The sequence below is a fragment of the Panthera uncia genome, chromosome B1 (genome assembly GCF_023721935.1).
Source record: "Panthera uncia isolate 11264 chromosome B1, Puncia_PCG_1.0, whole genome shotgun sequence".
Lineage (NCBI taxonomy): Eukaryota > Metazoa > Chordata > Mammalia > Carnivora > Felidae > Panthera > Panthera uncia.
Window position 1 is genome coordinate 161,903,073 of NC_064811.1, and position 16,415 is coordinate 161,919,487.

Sequence of the window (16,415 nt, forward strand, 5' to 3'; positions counted from 1 at the left end):
AGAGGAGGAAAGAGGAGACTTAGCAATAATCAAACCAACTTACTTAAAGAAAGATGGGGGGTTCTCAATGGAGGTACTTTACACATACAAAGAGTTTTCTCTCTGGTCTTAATTCCTTTTTTTTTTTTTTTATGTTTATTTATTTTGAGAGAGCGAGATAGTGCATGAGCAGGGGAGGGGCAGAGAGAGGGAGACACAGAATCTGAAGCAGACTCCAGGTTCCGAGCTGCCAGCACAGAGCCCGACGCGGGGCTTGAACTCACAAACCATGAGATCATGACCCGAGCCAAAGTCGGACCCTTAACCGACCGAGCCACCCAGGTGCCTCCCCACCGCCCACTGCTTTCAGTTTATTTAATGATTTTTTAGTACCCTCTACACTCAAAGTGGGGATTGAACTCATGACTCCAAGATCCAGAATCACATGCTCTACTGACTGGGTCAGCCAGGCACCCTTGGTCTTAATTCTTAATACTAAATAAAATAACACCAACTTTTGGATAACGTACATTTTGGATATACCATTTCTTATAAATATTTTACTACTAATACCATCTCTCCTTTACGTAGGATGGAAGCAGCACCCTGTCCATTTCAACAATGGAGGCTGGGAGCTCTGTACCCCCATAGGGAATTTGCTCTCTCCCTTCCAGGCATAAGGAGAGCCAGGCAGAAGGCCTCCATCACAGTGCAGACAAGGAGGGGTGGGAAGTATTCATTTTTTATTGAAAAGTAAAAATCTTACTTTTACAGAGGGGTGTGGCTGGACATCACAAAAGTAACACAGAAGATGCAGCCTTGTCATTTTGGGGTTATTTTGAAATGAAAGACACAACATGTCTTCAGAGCATGACTAGTCTACAGAAGAAACACGCACACCTCGCATGCTACAGTCGGTTCACAGTAATAGTCATTCTACACAAACACAGGAACTTAAATCATACATCACATTACCTGATAGATGATCATATCAGTGAGGAAGATTCTTAACCAAAGCCAAGTATCTGTCTTCCATGCCAAACAAATTCTTGTAAATTCTGAGAATTCAGAAGCAAATTTACCAAAAACATGTTAACAGAGAAGCAGAAAACAAAACAAACCCAGCAAAACAACAGAGAAAAACTACCAAAAAATGGACAGCAACTATAGACTTCGATTTCTAAAACAATGGTCTAGAATTTCGGGTGCCTGAGTGGCTCAGTCAGTTGAGCTTCTGACTTCCCCTCAAGTCATGATCTTACAGCTGGTGAGTTCAAGCTGCTCCTCGGGCTCTGTGCTGACAGCTCAGAGCCTGGAGCCTGCTTCAGATTCTGTGTCCCACTCTCTCTTTGTCCCTCCCCCAATCACGTTCTGTCTATCTCTCTCTCAAAAATAAACAAACAAAAAAACAATGGTCTATAATTTCAATTAGACAGTGAAGTTAGAATATAATACACAAGCAGTATTTTCACTAGGCACCAACAATTATTAAGCACATACAATGTCCCAAGAGCTGTTCAAAATACAGTTCACATATTATCTCATTTATCTTGTAAATGACTTTGCTCACCTCAGAAAAAGGTATTGTTTTATTTTCACCCAGTTAACTGGATAACAAAGATATAACACTAAGAGTTCTACTCATTTTTTAAAAAGTCAATTTACAAATAAAGAAAAATCCCCTCCAAAGGTCAAGGTCACATACATGTTTATAATTCTAGAGGCAACCGAAGAAACCAAGTGATGCTATATTTACTCAGAAAAAATGAAAATGACATGACACATCTGATCATGGGTTCTGTACAGGTATGTGATGCAAGTGGGCCAAGGGATGAAGGTCCACTGGCCAGAAGGAAAGTAAAGAGCCTTGGTTCCAAATTACAGTAAAAATACATTGGTTAGCAAAGTGCTACTGATTTCTAAGTAATGTTGAAATACTTTTTAAAAAACATGTCTATTTGTTTGACACAGAGAAAAAGAGCACATGCACATATTGGGGAGGGACAGGGAGACAGTGAGAGAATTCCAAGCAGACTCCACGCTGTCAGTGCAGAGCCCAGTTTGGGGCTTGAACTCAGGAACCATGAGATCATGACCTGGGAATAAATCAAAGAGTCCAGGGCTTAACTGACTGAGAGCCATCCAACTGCTCCTGAAATACTTAATCACTGTAAAACTTCCCCTAGTTTTAGGTCTATTCTCAAAGGAAAACAAGCTTTCTGTAGTGTGAGTTTTTCAGGTAATAGAGTTAATGCAGATAAAAATAGCATTACCTTTTGTATGCTTGGCTACACTACATAAGGAAGATACAAGGCAGTAGGTCAGAAGAACCAAAAGCACAAAACAAACAAACCCAGCAAGAAAAAGAGGCCAGCAATACAAATGTTAAAAGACCTAAAGCTCTCCCTGACACTCCACCCCAACCCTAATTATAATTATACTCAGAGTAGGGGCACCTGGGTGGCTCAGTCAGTTAAGCCTCCGGCTCTTGATTTTCGTTCAGGTCATGATCTCACGGTTCCGGAGTTCGAGCCCCTCACAGGGCTCTACCCTAACTGCATGGAACCTGCTTGGGATTCCTCTCTCTCTCTCTGTGCCCCTCCCCTGCGTGTTCACAGGCTCTCTTTCTCTCTCAAAATAAGTAAACTTTAAAAAAAAAAACCACTCATAGTAAAAGCTAAGAGGTAAATGGTTATTTGATCAATAACTGATTAGGTGTCCTACTCAAAAAGAATCCTATAAAACATGTCAACTACTGTAATCAATTTAGTTAGCCATGTCTTATTTCAAGCAGAATAGTGTTTTTATTAGCACACTAACCTTATATAAAAATTAAACAGCACCAATACAACAGCATGTTCTTACCCTTGTCAAGGAATTCTAGGGAGTAGAGCAACTCCCAGCTCTCCCTGGCCAGCTTAAAGCTTTCTAGCACTTCAATGGAGTTAGCAAGCTCTGCTTTATTGACTACAATGTGACGATTCCTTCCTTTTGCCGAACAGTCTTCATCATCCGAACTCTGTTTAGAGAAGGTGAAGAATAGGACTAACTTATAGTTATGTATGCGTGACCCTTCAACAGCATGGGTTTGAATGACACAGATCCATTTATACACAGATTTTTTTACAGTACAGCAGTGTAAATGTTTTTTCTCCTCATGATTTCCTTAATAACATTTTTTTCTCCAGCTTACTTTATTGTAAGAATACAGTATATAATACATAACACATAACAAATACAGAATAACCAACTACTTATGTTGTTGGTAAGGCTTCTGGTCAATAGTAGGCTGTTAGTAGTTAAGTTTTGGGGGGAGTCAAAAGTTATACACAGATCTGTGACTGTGTAGGGCGCATAGGGCTGGCGCCCCTAACCCCCTTGTTCAAGGGTCAGCTGCACTGGTGTGTTATTATATTTGTTGCCACCAATTCTGATTACCATATGGACTTTATCAAAGGATACTATCCTGAGTATAATTTTTGAATTTAACAATTTAGCTTTAAAAATTAATGTAAATTTTCCATCTTTTCACTCTTACACATTCAATTTTTACCTTAAAAATTAAGCTTATTTTTTTAAAATTTTTTTTTTACATTTTTATTTATTTTTGAGAGACAGAGACAGAGCGCAAGTGGGGGAGGGACAGAGAGAGAATGAGACACAGAATCCAAAGCAGGCCCCAGGCGCTGAGCTGTCAGCACAGAGCCCGATGCCGGGCTTGAACCCACGAACTGTGAGATCATGACCTGAGCTGAAGTCAGACACCCAACCGACTGAGCCACTCAGGTGCCCCTAAGCTTATGTTTTTCTCATGATAAATTCTAAGCTTATGTTGCTTTCAAGTAAAGCTCCAATAGTTTAAAAACATTATCAGTGTTATAAAAGCCCCAAATCAGATTTTTATATTCAGAGATAAAGCTTAAGTAGCATCTGTTTTATAGTTTACTTTCCCCCCCAATATGTGACATCATTCAATTTGCTTCCAAATAAGTTTGTCATGTCGTGGAATAAAATTAAAGCCCAAATGCCCTAAGAATTGAGAGAAATGAGTTACTTATTTTTTTGTTCCCTAGATATATCTTCTCCTGTGGCCACCCCTCTCTTTGGCTCTGCTCCCCCAATGCAAGGTGTCAGCCAGGAATTACTTATGCTTAACAATAATACTTATCTATTAATGCCTTCTGTATTTTACAAAAGAGTTCTACGTTTCTTGTTCTTCATCCCAAGAAATATTTAGCCAAAGAAAAGAGAGGTCTCAGAGAATTGCTTGTTGTAAGTGTTGTAAGTGTTGTAAGTGCCAGTGAGCATGGTTAGACATTTTGCCAAAAAATAGTAAAGGTAAAACAGCTCCATTTAATTTTATTTTGCTGAGAATTTCTTGACTCTTATTCTATCTAGGTTATTTTGCCAACTTAATGACCCAAATTAAATTCTCCCTGCAAATTTTTACATCACTAAGATCATTTAAAAATATGTACAAATATTTTAGCTAAAAACTCAATTCCTCAAGCTAATCTCAGAAAAAACAAGTCCTTCCCTCCCACCTTTCTCCCCCTCAGACTTAGTATCCTCCTGCTACTCCTGATGCTTGGGGACCCTCCCTACCCACTCTATTTAGCTGCCACATTCTTATCCTCCCTCAGTAATGACACATACCCCATCCCTTTCACAATCAAAACCTGCTAGGCATCTTATTTTTTCAGGGTCCAGCTCCTTGCCACATGTTGCCAATCTAATAAGATACACTGATATGAATGGGGTAGCCACTGGTGTTGCAACTTAGAGAAAACATTCCTGCCTCAAAATGAGATTGGGAGTTTATGGAAGGGACCTCAGATGTGGTGGGAATAGTATGGAGTTCTAAACAGTTTCTAGAATTTAGAGAAATTACTTTCGAAATGCAAAAGTAGCCTCTGAAGTTCCGAGGGAATGCTGTAAGCAAGAATCCTGACTACAGGGAACACACACAAATGTGTGCGGGTGGAGAACTTATTGCCCGTGGGAGAGGACAGCCCCCAGCTCCAGCCACCTGACATGTCACGTGAGCCAAGGAATTCAGCTGGGTGGAGAATGCACACCCATCTCAGGTGGGCAGCCTCTGCCCTGCTCCAAATATGTGCCAGCGTTAGGGGGCCAGTGTATCAGATACTGTTGTGAGAAATCTCCCAATTTTTTGACAGTTATTAAAAGAAACAAAACACTACAAGATGAGCTGATAAGCTGAACTTTGGGCCATCAGATATGTCCTCTGCTGTGATGGCACACACAGACCTGGCAGGGAAGGAGGGGGGTTGGGGGGGTGCAGACTGTGGCACAGAATGAAAACCAGGAAGAAATCAGTTAGGAGAGTAAAAACAAAAATAGATGGAAACACAGATTGGCTGGAGAGCCAGAGTATGAGAGCAGGGCCTGCCAGGTGACACATGACAGGTGAAGAACAGGAGGAACCAGAGGGCCAGAGGGTTTAAGGAGGCTGCAGAGGGACAAAAGTCTGGGCTTACAGCTAAGAGACTAGCACACAGCCTGCCAGAGAGAAGTACTCCAACCCTAGAGCACAGCCCAGGGGCAGAGGTCCAGGGGTAGGAAGGGGCTCAGAGCACTGGAGGATGCAAAGGCCTGATCAGTAACTGCCTTAAAGCCAAAGTGAAGAGTTTGGCTTTTATTCTGAGCATGATGGGAAGCCACTAGAGGTGGTAAAGAAAAGGAGTGATGTCTGCTTCATGTCTTTAAAACGTCACTAAGCCTGCTGGGTAGAGAAGAGAGATGGCAGGGAGCAAGAGGGCAAGCAGGAAGAGGATGATCCCGATGATATACGAAAGACTGGGATGCCTTGGACAGGGAGGAAGTGGTGGAGATGGAGAAACAGACTGAGAGCCATGTTATTTATACTGATTTATATGGGACATGTCATTGCTTTTAGCTAAAACCAGTATTATTACAACCTATTATTACATGGCAGGTATCTGTGGTCTTAACGTGACACACCCAGATAAACCACGCACTCATGGAAACCAAAAGGGAGAGTGAACAAGTTATCCCTCCTGGGAATGTCAGCAAAGAAGGAAAGAGTAGGTACCTAGCAGCCTTAGGAATCTTTTTAAAGCATGACTCAGAGGGCATCCAGGAAAGTCTGATTGGCACAGAGTTCTCAAAATGGGGTTCAGGGTTGGATTTCAACCCTGAAATCTCTCAACCTCTGAAATTATTTGTAGAACAGTAAATGTGTGCATTTTTCTGTGGGAGGAAACAAATGAATTTATCATAAGGTTTAATAACCTTAAAAACCTTCAGAAGGCTTGGTCTTCCCTGCTCCATTCTATCTCATACAATCTATAAAAACATCAGATTAAACAGACATTTTTTTAAAAATTAAAAAAAAATTTCTTGAGAGAGAGAGTGTCAGAGTGTGAGCAGAGAAGGGGTGGAGAGAAAGGGAGACACAGAATCCAAAGCAAGCTCTAGGCTCTGTCAGCGCAGAGCCCAACATGGGGCTCAAACTCACAAACTGTGAAATTGTGACCTAAACTGAAGTCAGACGCTCAACTAACTGAGCCACCCAGGCACCCAGATTAAACTGATCTTAAGGCACATTATCTCCTCATGCCCCGGTCTAGTAAATGTTACTTAGGGGCTGAAGAAGTAATGAGGGGACTGAAAGGAGGAGAGGGGACAGGAAGTAGGTGAAACTCTGGGCTCCCCTGAGGTATTCACCTGGAGCAGGGATTAGCAAACTGTGACCTGCAGGTCAAATGCTCCTTTAGTAAATAAAGTTTTATTAGAACACGGCCACTTCATTTGTTTACTATTGTCTATCGCTGTTTTTTTGTATTGTAACAGCAGAGCTGAGTAGCTAGCTGCAGCAGAGACCGCTGAGCCTCTAAAGCCTAACCTACTTATTACCTGGCCCTTTACAGAGAAAGTTTGCTGACTCCTGACCTAAAGCATCTCCACTGGGCCTCCACTAAAGCTTTTCTTGAAAGGATTCCTCTGCATTAAAATTAAATTTAGAAATCACTGTCCCGTCCAGGCCTGCTGCCTGGCCTAATCAGAAGACCAGTGGTTCTTCACATTCTCTGGCCTCTTACATCTTGTGCAAACTGTCTATTCTTCACAAATTTCACCCCCCAATTGCAAATGACAAAATGCTATACATCCTTCAAGGCTGATTTCAAATGCTGACCTCCTTCATGAAACCTTTCTGACATGTCCCCTTGGGTTGTAATTACTTCCTAGCTGGAACACCTCAGCACTTTCCATTCTGAGGCCAGGACTCAGCATAGCACTCTGTCTAGACGTTCAATGCAGTTCATTTGCCTTTGCTTTTTACATTTGATGTCATGCTGTCAAAAGAGGTAGAATTAACTTATACCAGGGTTTCTCAACATTTGCCTTTTGGGCTGGACAACTCTTTGTCGTGGGCCTGTCCTGGTCACTCTGGCATGGTTAGCGGCATCTCTGGCCTCTACATGGTAGATATTAATAGCAATTCCTCCACACCAAGCTGTGGAAATAAAAAAATGTCCCCAGACACTGCCATATGTCCGGGGGGGAGGGGGAGGGCGGCAAAATCACTTTAGTTGAGAACCGCTGATTTATACGGTAATTATGACGAAAAGCCCCAACAACTTTATCAATTCAGCTCCAAAGCTATATTTTACAAAGACTCATTTCCAGCAAACCATAAACATATAATCTGTTAATAATCATATCTGAAAGGATTACCATGGTTTTTTCTCTTCCCTCAGCTAGCTTCCTCTTTTTATGTATATGTTTGTTACGATCAATTTCTACATCACCATACACATTTGATACATCCTCAAGAAGAACCAGTGGAACTTGGCTTGGGGCATTAGGACCTATGGGTGGGGGGAAACACCAACATTTAAAAATGCGGCAAGGAAAAGAAAACAATATCAGGTAGAAGTTTACTCAGCTGTAAATACAGGTCATTAAAAAGTATGTTCAGTGTGATCTCAGGTAGACAAACAAGTGTGCAAGAATAAGAAAAAAGACTATACAGATATACACCAAATAGTTAATAAAGGTTCTCTCTCAATGACAGATTATAAATCAAAGTTCCTTCTTTGTTATTTGTTCTTACTTATCTAGAAATTTTTTATAGCTATCATGAATCATAAAATTAGCAAAAAACACTAAGAGTGTATTATATGTACAATACATTATAGCTACAAATTCCAAACAATATCTAAATATATGAAAGGCTATAAGGCAATACACAAAAATGAGAGTAGTTATATTGGATGGGTAGGTGATTTCATGCTCTTATTTTTCTATTTTTCATGTTTTATATGAATTTATATGCAAATATATTACTTAAAAAATCTCTGTCTACTGCAAAGTCTTTGTGAAATCTACTTTAACACTTTGCTACATCTGCTGCTTTTTAAAAACAGAGGCACTGAATATCTGTATTTAGTTTCACGGTACCACTATATCCTTTAATATAGAAACTGTAAATGAAAACATACTTACATAAAAACTACCAACAACTAAAAGAAAGCCCTGGTGTTACCCCGCAGTTATTTGCATCTAAGAACAATGTTAAGGTTACCATTTTCATCTTTCATCATCCTAGCCAAAGTGAGTATTTTGGGAGACTCTAAAATTCTTAAACCAACCTTGGAACAGAGATGGTTGTATGCTGTTGACATACTGGAATGCATTCTTAAAGAAGACCAACATAGTGGAATAAACCACTTGGTTTTTATATTTTGCATGAGCTTCATTATCAAAGTTGGTCATGTATCTGCAGAGATCCTTCATTCTATGCAAAATATCACCATAGCTTCTGAAAGATGAAGGATGACAAAAATTAATTACTCTGGGCTTGACAGCAAAAGGTCTAGAGAAAAGCCCTAACAGAAGCATTACATTTGCCAAATGTAGCAGCAGGCATTTGAAATTCCCCTTCTGAATTAGAGCAATAATCAGATCACTATTTCAGGACACAGACACAACAAAATAGCTATTGTTTCCTCTGAATGCGAAGGAATGCTTCAACCTCAACATCTTCTTAAGAGTTCACACTTTCATTGCGAATCTTTTAATAAAGTGAAAAACCACCCTCTTTTGCATAAATACCATGGTTACAGAATTTGCCCAAACAAAAGTATACCTATGCATTATACGCTTTTTAAGAATGTGATTTTGTTTTTAAAGATCTTGAGAACATGGTATCAGAAGACTTGCTAAGCAATTCTAGAAATGAATAATGTTTTACCGTCTTCCTTTATCCATCTGCCATTCACATCTCATTCCAACAACATTTAAAATCTTAAACAACCTCTCCCAAGGGTCCACAATCTGTGATGATTTTTCAGTCAGCCCTTCTATTATGTACTTCTGAGAGCTCCGTTTGCTAGGTGACATTAAATCAGATGATTCTTGGGCACCTGAGAAATGAGAAGAGTAGTCTACAATTAATTGTACTACTTACTATGTATGTGATACCTGACAGAGAAAGAAAAAGAATCCCCATTCAAAGGACAAGAGCACAGAATACAAACACATTATGTGCTTTGTTTAAAGACCCACAACTGGCCACGGGTATAGCAGAAAATGACTTTTGAGCTGTGGTACACGTATGAAGCTTGGTGCACTCACATCATAGTTCAGCAAGTTGACTGTTTCAGTCAAATGGTAAAACTGGTTCCAGAAAAGTTTTATCTCTTACCTGTAGTATTTTTTTTCCAGGAACCATCTTTTAGAAACACTATCAAACTGGTGTGTATCCAGAGAATAATCAGAATGATGAGGGATTTCTGAGTTTGCAATTTACTAAAGTCTGTATAAATAAAACTGCAGGATATTTTCACTTACCTTGGTGCTGACTCTCTATTTGAGTAGACCTAGTGACGTAATTGATATAAAATTCAGCTGCTTTGTTCAAGTACTTATATAATAAATTGGCAGGCAATCGAACATCATGGTTGTTAATTATTAGTGGAAGAACATCACAAACTGTTGAAGGAGAAAAATAAGAAAAAACGATGAAGTTGTCTGTCTACCCTACAATTGTGAGAAAAACAGAATTTGTTTTAGACTTCACTTAATGTAATTACCTAAAATATATAGGGGAACAACCCCCTTATGGCACATTTATTTAAAATTTACAGTGCACAGGGCACTAGTGGCTGGAGCTAGCAAGGAAACACACAGGCAGATTCTACATTATGGGTACTGGTCTAGTTCTTGAACTAGTGACAATTCAGATGTTTATTATTATGCTTCATACTTGAATATATGGTTGTACATATTCTTTTGGAGGTATCAAATATGACAATAAAAATTTAGAAGTTGTTTAAAATGCTTTCTGGACTAAAAAAATAAACCAGGATTTAAATTTCATAATATGAAAAGTTCTTTTGCTTTCCAGAAATGACCTTATCCCTAAAATGATACTCCAGCATATTCTACTCACTGCAAAGAATTAGTACAAAATACAATTTTTCTTACCAAATAATTTTCTAAAGCAGTTAACAGGAGATTCTTGTTCTTCAATAGTTTCAGCCTCTAATAGTGCTTCCCCAAGGCCAACCTGTTTCAAAATACAATTAGTCATTTAAATGCGTTACAGTTTAAGATGTCAGAATTACATAAAGAAATGGCTTTTAAAATTTACCACAGTCTGTATATGCAAACTTCCCCAGGAAACAAATATTCTCATTTTAAAGACTAGAAAACAAAAGGATACATCAGCAACACAGCCCAGAAGGAAACCCTAAATTCACCTGATCAACAACTACTCTGTCTTGGTTATGCTCCTCTGAACTAGTAAAATTAAAATGAAAATTAAATGTCTACAGAAACTTAAAGGAAGGGTTGGAACTGATTAGAATAATAGATTTTGTACCAAACATAGAAACTATTCTCTGCATCAAAATATATTATGTTGGCAAACCTTATCACTTTCAAGAGTTGTCACAAATAGGCAATCATACAGCCTAGGCTAGGCTAGACACATCTGTTTGACTTTTTTTTTTTTATTTTTGACAGAGATAAAGAAACAGTGTGAGCAGGGGAGGGCCGCAGACAGGGAAAGAGACAGAAAGCTAAGCAGACTCCACATCATCAGCACAGAGCCTGATGCAGGGCTTAAACCCACAAGAACCACGAGATCATGACCCCAGCCACAATTAAGAGTCAGATGCCTAACTGAATGAGCACCCAGGTGTCCCACAACTGTCTGACATTTAAGGCCACCTTTCCATTACTTTCTACTATATATTTCCTAGCATAGTAGAAAGTTAGCTTATCAAAACCCATCAAGGTGTCTGTGTTATCTCCTTGGGGTCACTTGGGGATGCTTGGGGTAGGGGTAGAACAATGTAAAAGATAATATAATACAAACAGTTAAAAGTTGAGTAATGATTAAAGAATGTATTGGGTTGAATAGCATCCTCCCAAAATTCATGTCCACCTCCACTCAGCATGTGACCTTACATATACTTTATGCTATAAAAAAAAAAATAAGGTCTTTGTAGATGCAATTAGTTAAGATGAAGGCATACTAGGTTAGGACAGGCCCTAAATCCAATGACTACAATCTTTACAAGGTCATGTGAAGACACAGGAACACAGGGAAGACACACAGAGAAGGAGGCCATATGACAACAGAGGCAGACACTGAAATGATGTAGCTGCAAGCCAAGAAATGACAGACTGCTGGTGACCACCAGAAGCTAGGAAGAGTAGGAAGCATTCTTCCCTAGAGCCTTTATAGGGAGCATGGCCCTGCCCACACCTTGCTTTTTTCAACTTTCAGCTTCCAGAACTGTGAGAGAATAAATTTCTGTTGTCTTAAGCCACTCAGTTTTCTGGTACTTTGTTATAGCAGCCCTAGGCAACTGATATAGGGAGGTACAGAAAAGGTTAACTGGGGCCAAAGCTTGAAAAATGGTGTGGGAAAGAATAAGCAACAGAGCTGGAATTAAGAGTTAGTGATTTGAATCCTGACTCTTCCATTTGATGGCTATGGAAATTACTAACATATTTAAGATTCAGTTTCTTCATCTGTACAGTCGGATACTATCTACCTCAAAGGGTCTGGGAAGTACAGGAGATACCGAACACTTACCAATGCCTGCCAATAGCATTCAATAATTATTACAGATATAAGTAATTGAGGGAAAAGTACATGAAAAACATGCCTGTTAAGACTACAGACTATGGCTCTCATTTAAATTCAAACATGTTCCTGACTACAATGGAGTAAGATTTTTAAAATAATTTTACTGTACTTTACAGACTGCAAATAAACAGCACTGTCAAAGCTGGCTGTTTCCTTACACCGACAGGACAACTTCTACTGGAAATTTATAAAGTTTGATAACAGTGACATACTTTTAGCTTTACTGACAAAAATTTCTTATATTCAATCTTACCTAGTGCTCTTCAGAATTTCTGCTCTAAAATAATACACACTATTGCTTTTAACCCAACTGATGAATGTGTTGATCAATTTTATTTTCTCTTAAGAAAAAGGAAATGATCAAATCATACCCCATGCTGTACCACTGTTTCAGGGAAGCGTCTCAAAAGCAGAAGCAACATTTCTGATCGTTCCAACGTGTTGAAGCATTGTTCTGTTACCTTTAGTAACATTTCGCACTGGACTCGACCAGGGAGAGTTTCAAACAAACCTGTACATAACACATTTTACTTTAAAAAATTTCTTTCAGAAAGAAAATCTTGAAACTAATATGGAAGTAAGGCATTTTCATGTACAGAACAATAAATACTACATTTAGAATAACTGAGTTTCACCTACAACCTAGAAGGCTTTTGGGTTAGATGGTAATGGACACAGATGTTTGCTGAATGACCCTAAAACCCTTGGAGGCCTTATTGGATCCAGGAGACAAGAATGGCTTATGTGAAGGGTCACAATAGTGCTTGCTGTTGGCTGAGATAAAGAGGATGCACTTGTTTATGCTGAAATGACCTTAACTACCTACTTTCTATTTTATCCAGAATTTGAAATCTTTGGCTATAGCAATCAACACAAAGTGAGGGTTAACAAGAAAGGTCATAAATTGCTAAAAGTTTCTCTCCCATTTTGTGGAGATATGTTTAATCTATAGATGCTTTCCGATCACTGCAAAACCTGTTAAAAATATATTCAATTCCCTGGGCTAACTGATAAATTTGCACCCTTTAAGGAAGCTTATGGGTTTCTAAGCAAATGCTCAAGAGACCAAGTGACACCATTTGTACAAACTTCAGTTGTCAAGAGCAAAATATACATGTGGGTACCAATACTACAGATGTGAGTTACCATATATAACTTAGTAGTCCAGAAATGGTAATTTATACACCCAATAAGTTATCACTCCATTCTTACTTCTTAAAAATTGGGTTTGTTTATCCTGTGAATCATTCCTTAATGCTGATGTAATAATGCTGATTTCTCTCCACACCACCGGCTGATCTGGGAAATTCACAAACCTATTTTTAAAATGAATGCATTAAATTAAAATGTCAGATTCTATATAGTATTCAAAAAAGAAAATAAAATTAGCATATAGAGAAAAACACATTTTTCTTTATTCCAAGTAAATATGTAGATGTAACAAAACAAAGCAAAATAAAGATATAAAATAAAAACTAAGGAAAATGAAGTTAATCACAACAGTCTTTAGAGTTTTTGTAAGTGAAAAGACAAACGACCATAATATATAAAGCATTTGTAAACATCAACAAGAAAAAGGGACTAAAAAAAAAAACCCCAAAACCAAAAACAAACAACTACCCAAAAGTGGGCAAAGGCAAATCACAGAAAGAATGCAAAGAGAACACTTAAAAAGATACTCAGTCTTATTAGTAATACAATGAACACAATTTTTTTAAAAAAGCAACATACCACTTTCCATCACAATGGCAAAAATTAAAATCTAAAAGACTGATACATACAATGTTGGCAAATGTGTGGGAAAATGGGCACTCTTATACATTGTTGGTAGAAATGTAAAGTGGAATAGTATTTTTTGGAGAGTGATTTGGTAGTGTATCAACATATAAAATACTATACCCTTGACTGTGAAAATCAATGTTTAAGAATCTACTCTATAGAAAAACACCACAATATGGGTACAAAATTCCTTACTGACACTGAATACAATCTCAAATAATTGGAAAGTATCTAAATGTCCACCAATGTTACGAAACCTTATGCAAATATGAAAAAGAGCTCTACATCCTGAGAAAGCATCTCTCCATTAAAGTGGGTGAAGAAAGCAAGCTGCAGCATGATATAAGTAGTATGATCTCACTTTTGTAACCCTTCCCCACAAATACTTTTATGTCTTCTGTACTGTGTATGCATGTATACAGAGACACCCAAAACTTAGGTTGAGTTGTAGGGACTTTCACTTGTCATTCTCTATACTTCAGTATTGTCTGAACTTCTGCAAAGAGCATGTATTATTTCCAAAATAAAATGAATTATGGAAAGAAAAGTTTTAACAAGAATAAAACAGAAGACTTCTCTGCAGAAAGCATGTCAGCAGTTAATTGAAGGCCTAGACTCACGACTACGTAAGCTTTAGATACCAGAGACGTAGATGAACTTGAAGATCTTCCCCCAACTCCCACTTTCACACACAAACAAAACCTCCGTGAAAGATCCAGGGCAGTGCAAGCTTGAAGTCCAGCATCCCCACTCACATGTCGTACAGCAGTCTCCCGGCGGTGGCAGTCCTCTCTGCATTCCGCTCGATGGTGTACATCTCATACTGCAACACAGATCAGACTCAGAGGTCACAACCTCCGCCCGGGGCCGGTCCTGGCTCACCGCGCGCAGCGCTAGTTGGCCTTCACTGGGCACCCCCAACTCGGGAGGGCCTGATAGTAAAGCATCACGTGGTGACGCAGGGCCACGGCGCTTAGGAGTGCGACCCTAGGGCCCTTCGGCTCCCAAGATTGGGGAATAACGTCTCAAAAGTAGCAGGCACTAAACAAATGGCTGCCATGATGATGAACGAGGGAGCGAAAGGCCTCTCCCAAGGCCGAGGCCACCGTTCGGGCCACCGAGCAGCACAGCACCCCCACACTTCCAGTCACTCCGACCTCGAGCGGGGTCCCCGGTGTCTCCAGGTGCTGGCCTCGAAGGGGAGGAGGCGTGTGAGGGCGTCGGAGAGCAGGGCGAGGGAGGTGGAGAGAAGTGGGACGAGAGGGAGCGGGGCGGTCCGGCCCCCGAGGCGGGCGGGAGCAGCTCGCGGCCAGGGCAGCCCCGGCGCGGCGAAGCACTCACACCTTCACGGATGCTGCCGCATGCACGGGCCTGACCTCACCTGGATGTTAAAGTCGGCGGGGTAGAGGCTGCGGGCTGTGATCAGCCAAGCCTTGGCTGCCCACAGGTCCTGCTGCACCAGTTCCCGGGCTCGCTGCACCAGGAACTCGCAGTCCCCCTGGGCCGACATGACCCAGGAGACGTCAGGCAGCCGGCCGCTCAGGCCGTACCTTCCGGCTCTGGAGACGCCGCCGCCTCCGCCGCCGCCGCCGCCGCCGTCGCAGGGGAGGCTTCTGCGCATGTCGGGGTTGGCGCATCCGGAATAATTTCCCGGGTTTTGCGAGCACCCTCTTCCGGTCCGCTCTCATTGACCTTCCAGCCCCTTCGTTCTTTGAGGACCCAGTGTTTTGGTACCGACCTTTCCAGGTCACCTCCAAAATGTGGAGAAGTGGATTTCCACGCTTGCGGGCTCTAGCGCGACTCTTGTTAACAGGGGGCATGCGCTAGAGCCTCTAGTTGCTGAGTTACGGCACGGTGTTCTTCCGTTCCTCTCCCGGAGACCTGCGGGTGGGCGGTATCTGGGTGTCTCGAGGTCTGGCACCCGAACCTGGCTGACAAACTTCTATATACAAGAAGTTTGAGAGGAACAGGCAGAGGGGGCCTAGAAGGCGGCGGGAAAGAGCGCGCGGGGAGCTCCCTTGGCCAGGGCAGAGTTGAGGAACCTGCCCCTGGCTCATTGCCCGGCTTTAAGTTTACGAGAAAAAGTCTGAGGCCAGACTAGCGTCCAAGGTCAGAGAGGCATGGTAATGCCTAGAGATCGCTCTGGTGCATTTTATCTTTTCAAAGTATGTCCACATTACATCGTTATGCCTTTATTTGCTGATTTCTGAAACAAGCATTGAGCTCTTGCAGTAATTAGTACTTGGAAAGTGCTTTGCTGCATGCGGTGGGAGGTACAAAGATGATTCTTGTCCCAGCAGAAGTTTTACAATGATGTGGGCATGTGACCTACAGAAAAATAGGCCGTTTTAATGATCTCTTTCCACCCAATCACTGTCATTTTCACCAAAATTCCAGATTTGTTTTCCATTTGAGAGAAGGAAAGCGAAGTAATCTCCCTGCTCTGGAGAAGGGAGGCTGCATTTCAGAGCTGGAGAAGCACTATTTACCTGCCTAATAGGAAGAA

At 40.7% G+C, this 16,415-nt stretch overlaps 1 protein-coding gene across 2 annotated transcripts in view; it reads right to left on the minus strand.

The window, feature by feature from the left end:
- INTS10 (integrator complex subunit 10) overlaps positions 1-15,512 on the minus strand; it is a 32,214-nt gene extending 16,702 nt beyond the window's left edge. Inside the window, exons 1-11 of one of the 2 annotated variants that reach the window (XM_049632459.1) lie at positions 15,291-15,512; positions 14,665-14,732; positions 13,343-13,446; positions 12,502-12,641; positions 10,456-10,537; positions 9,820-9,960; positions 9,221-9,392; positions 8,619-8,788; positions 7,702-7,835; positions 2,845-2,998; positions 955-1,037 (exon numbers count right to left, since the gene is read on the minus strand). In XM_049632459.1, coding sequence (XP_049488416.1) covers positions 955-1,037; positions 2,845-2,998; positions 7,702-7,835; positions 8,619-8,788; positions 9,221-9,392; positions 9,820-9,960; positions 10,456-10,537; positions 12,502-12,641; positions 13,343-13,446; positions 14,665-14,732; positions 15,291-15,419 — 1,377 coding nt within the window. In that variant the 5' untranslated portion in view covers positions 15,420-15,512. The remainder of the gene's footprint in view (positions 1-954; positions 1,038-2,844; positions 2,999-7,701; positions 7,836-8,618; positions 8,789-9,220; positions 9,393-9,819; positions 9,961-10,455; positions 10,538-12,501; positions 12,642-13,342; positions 13,447-14,664; positions 14,733-15,290) is intronic. The other variant, XM_049632458.1, reaches the window with a different exon arrangement.
- Between the last annotated feature and the right edge of the window lie 903 nt (positions 15,513-16,415).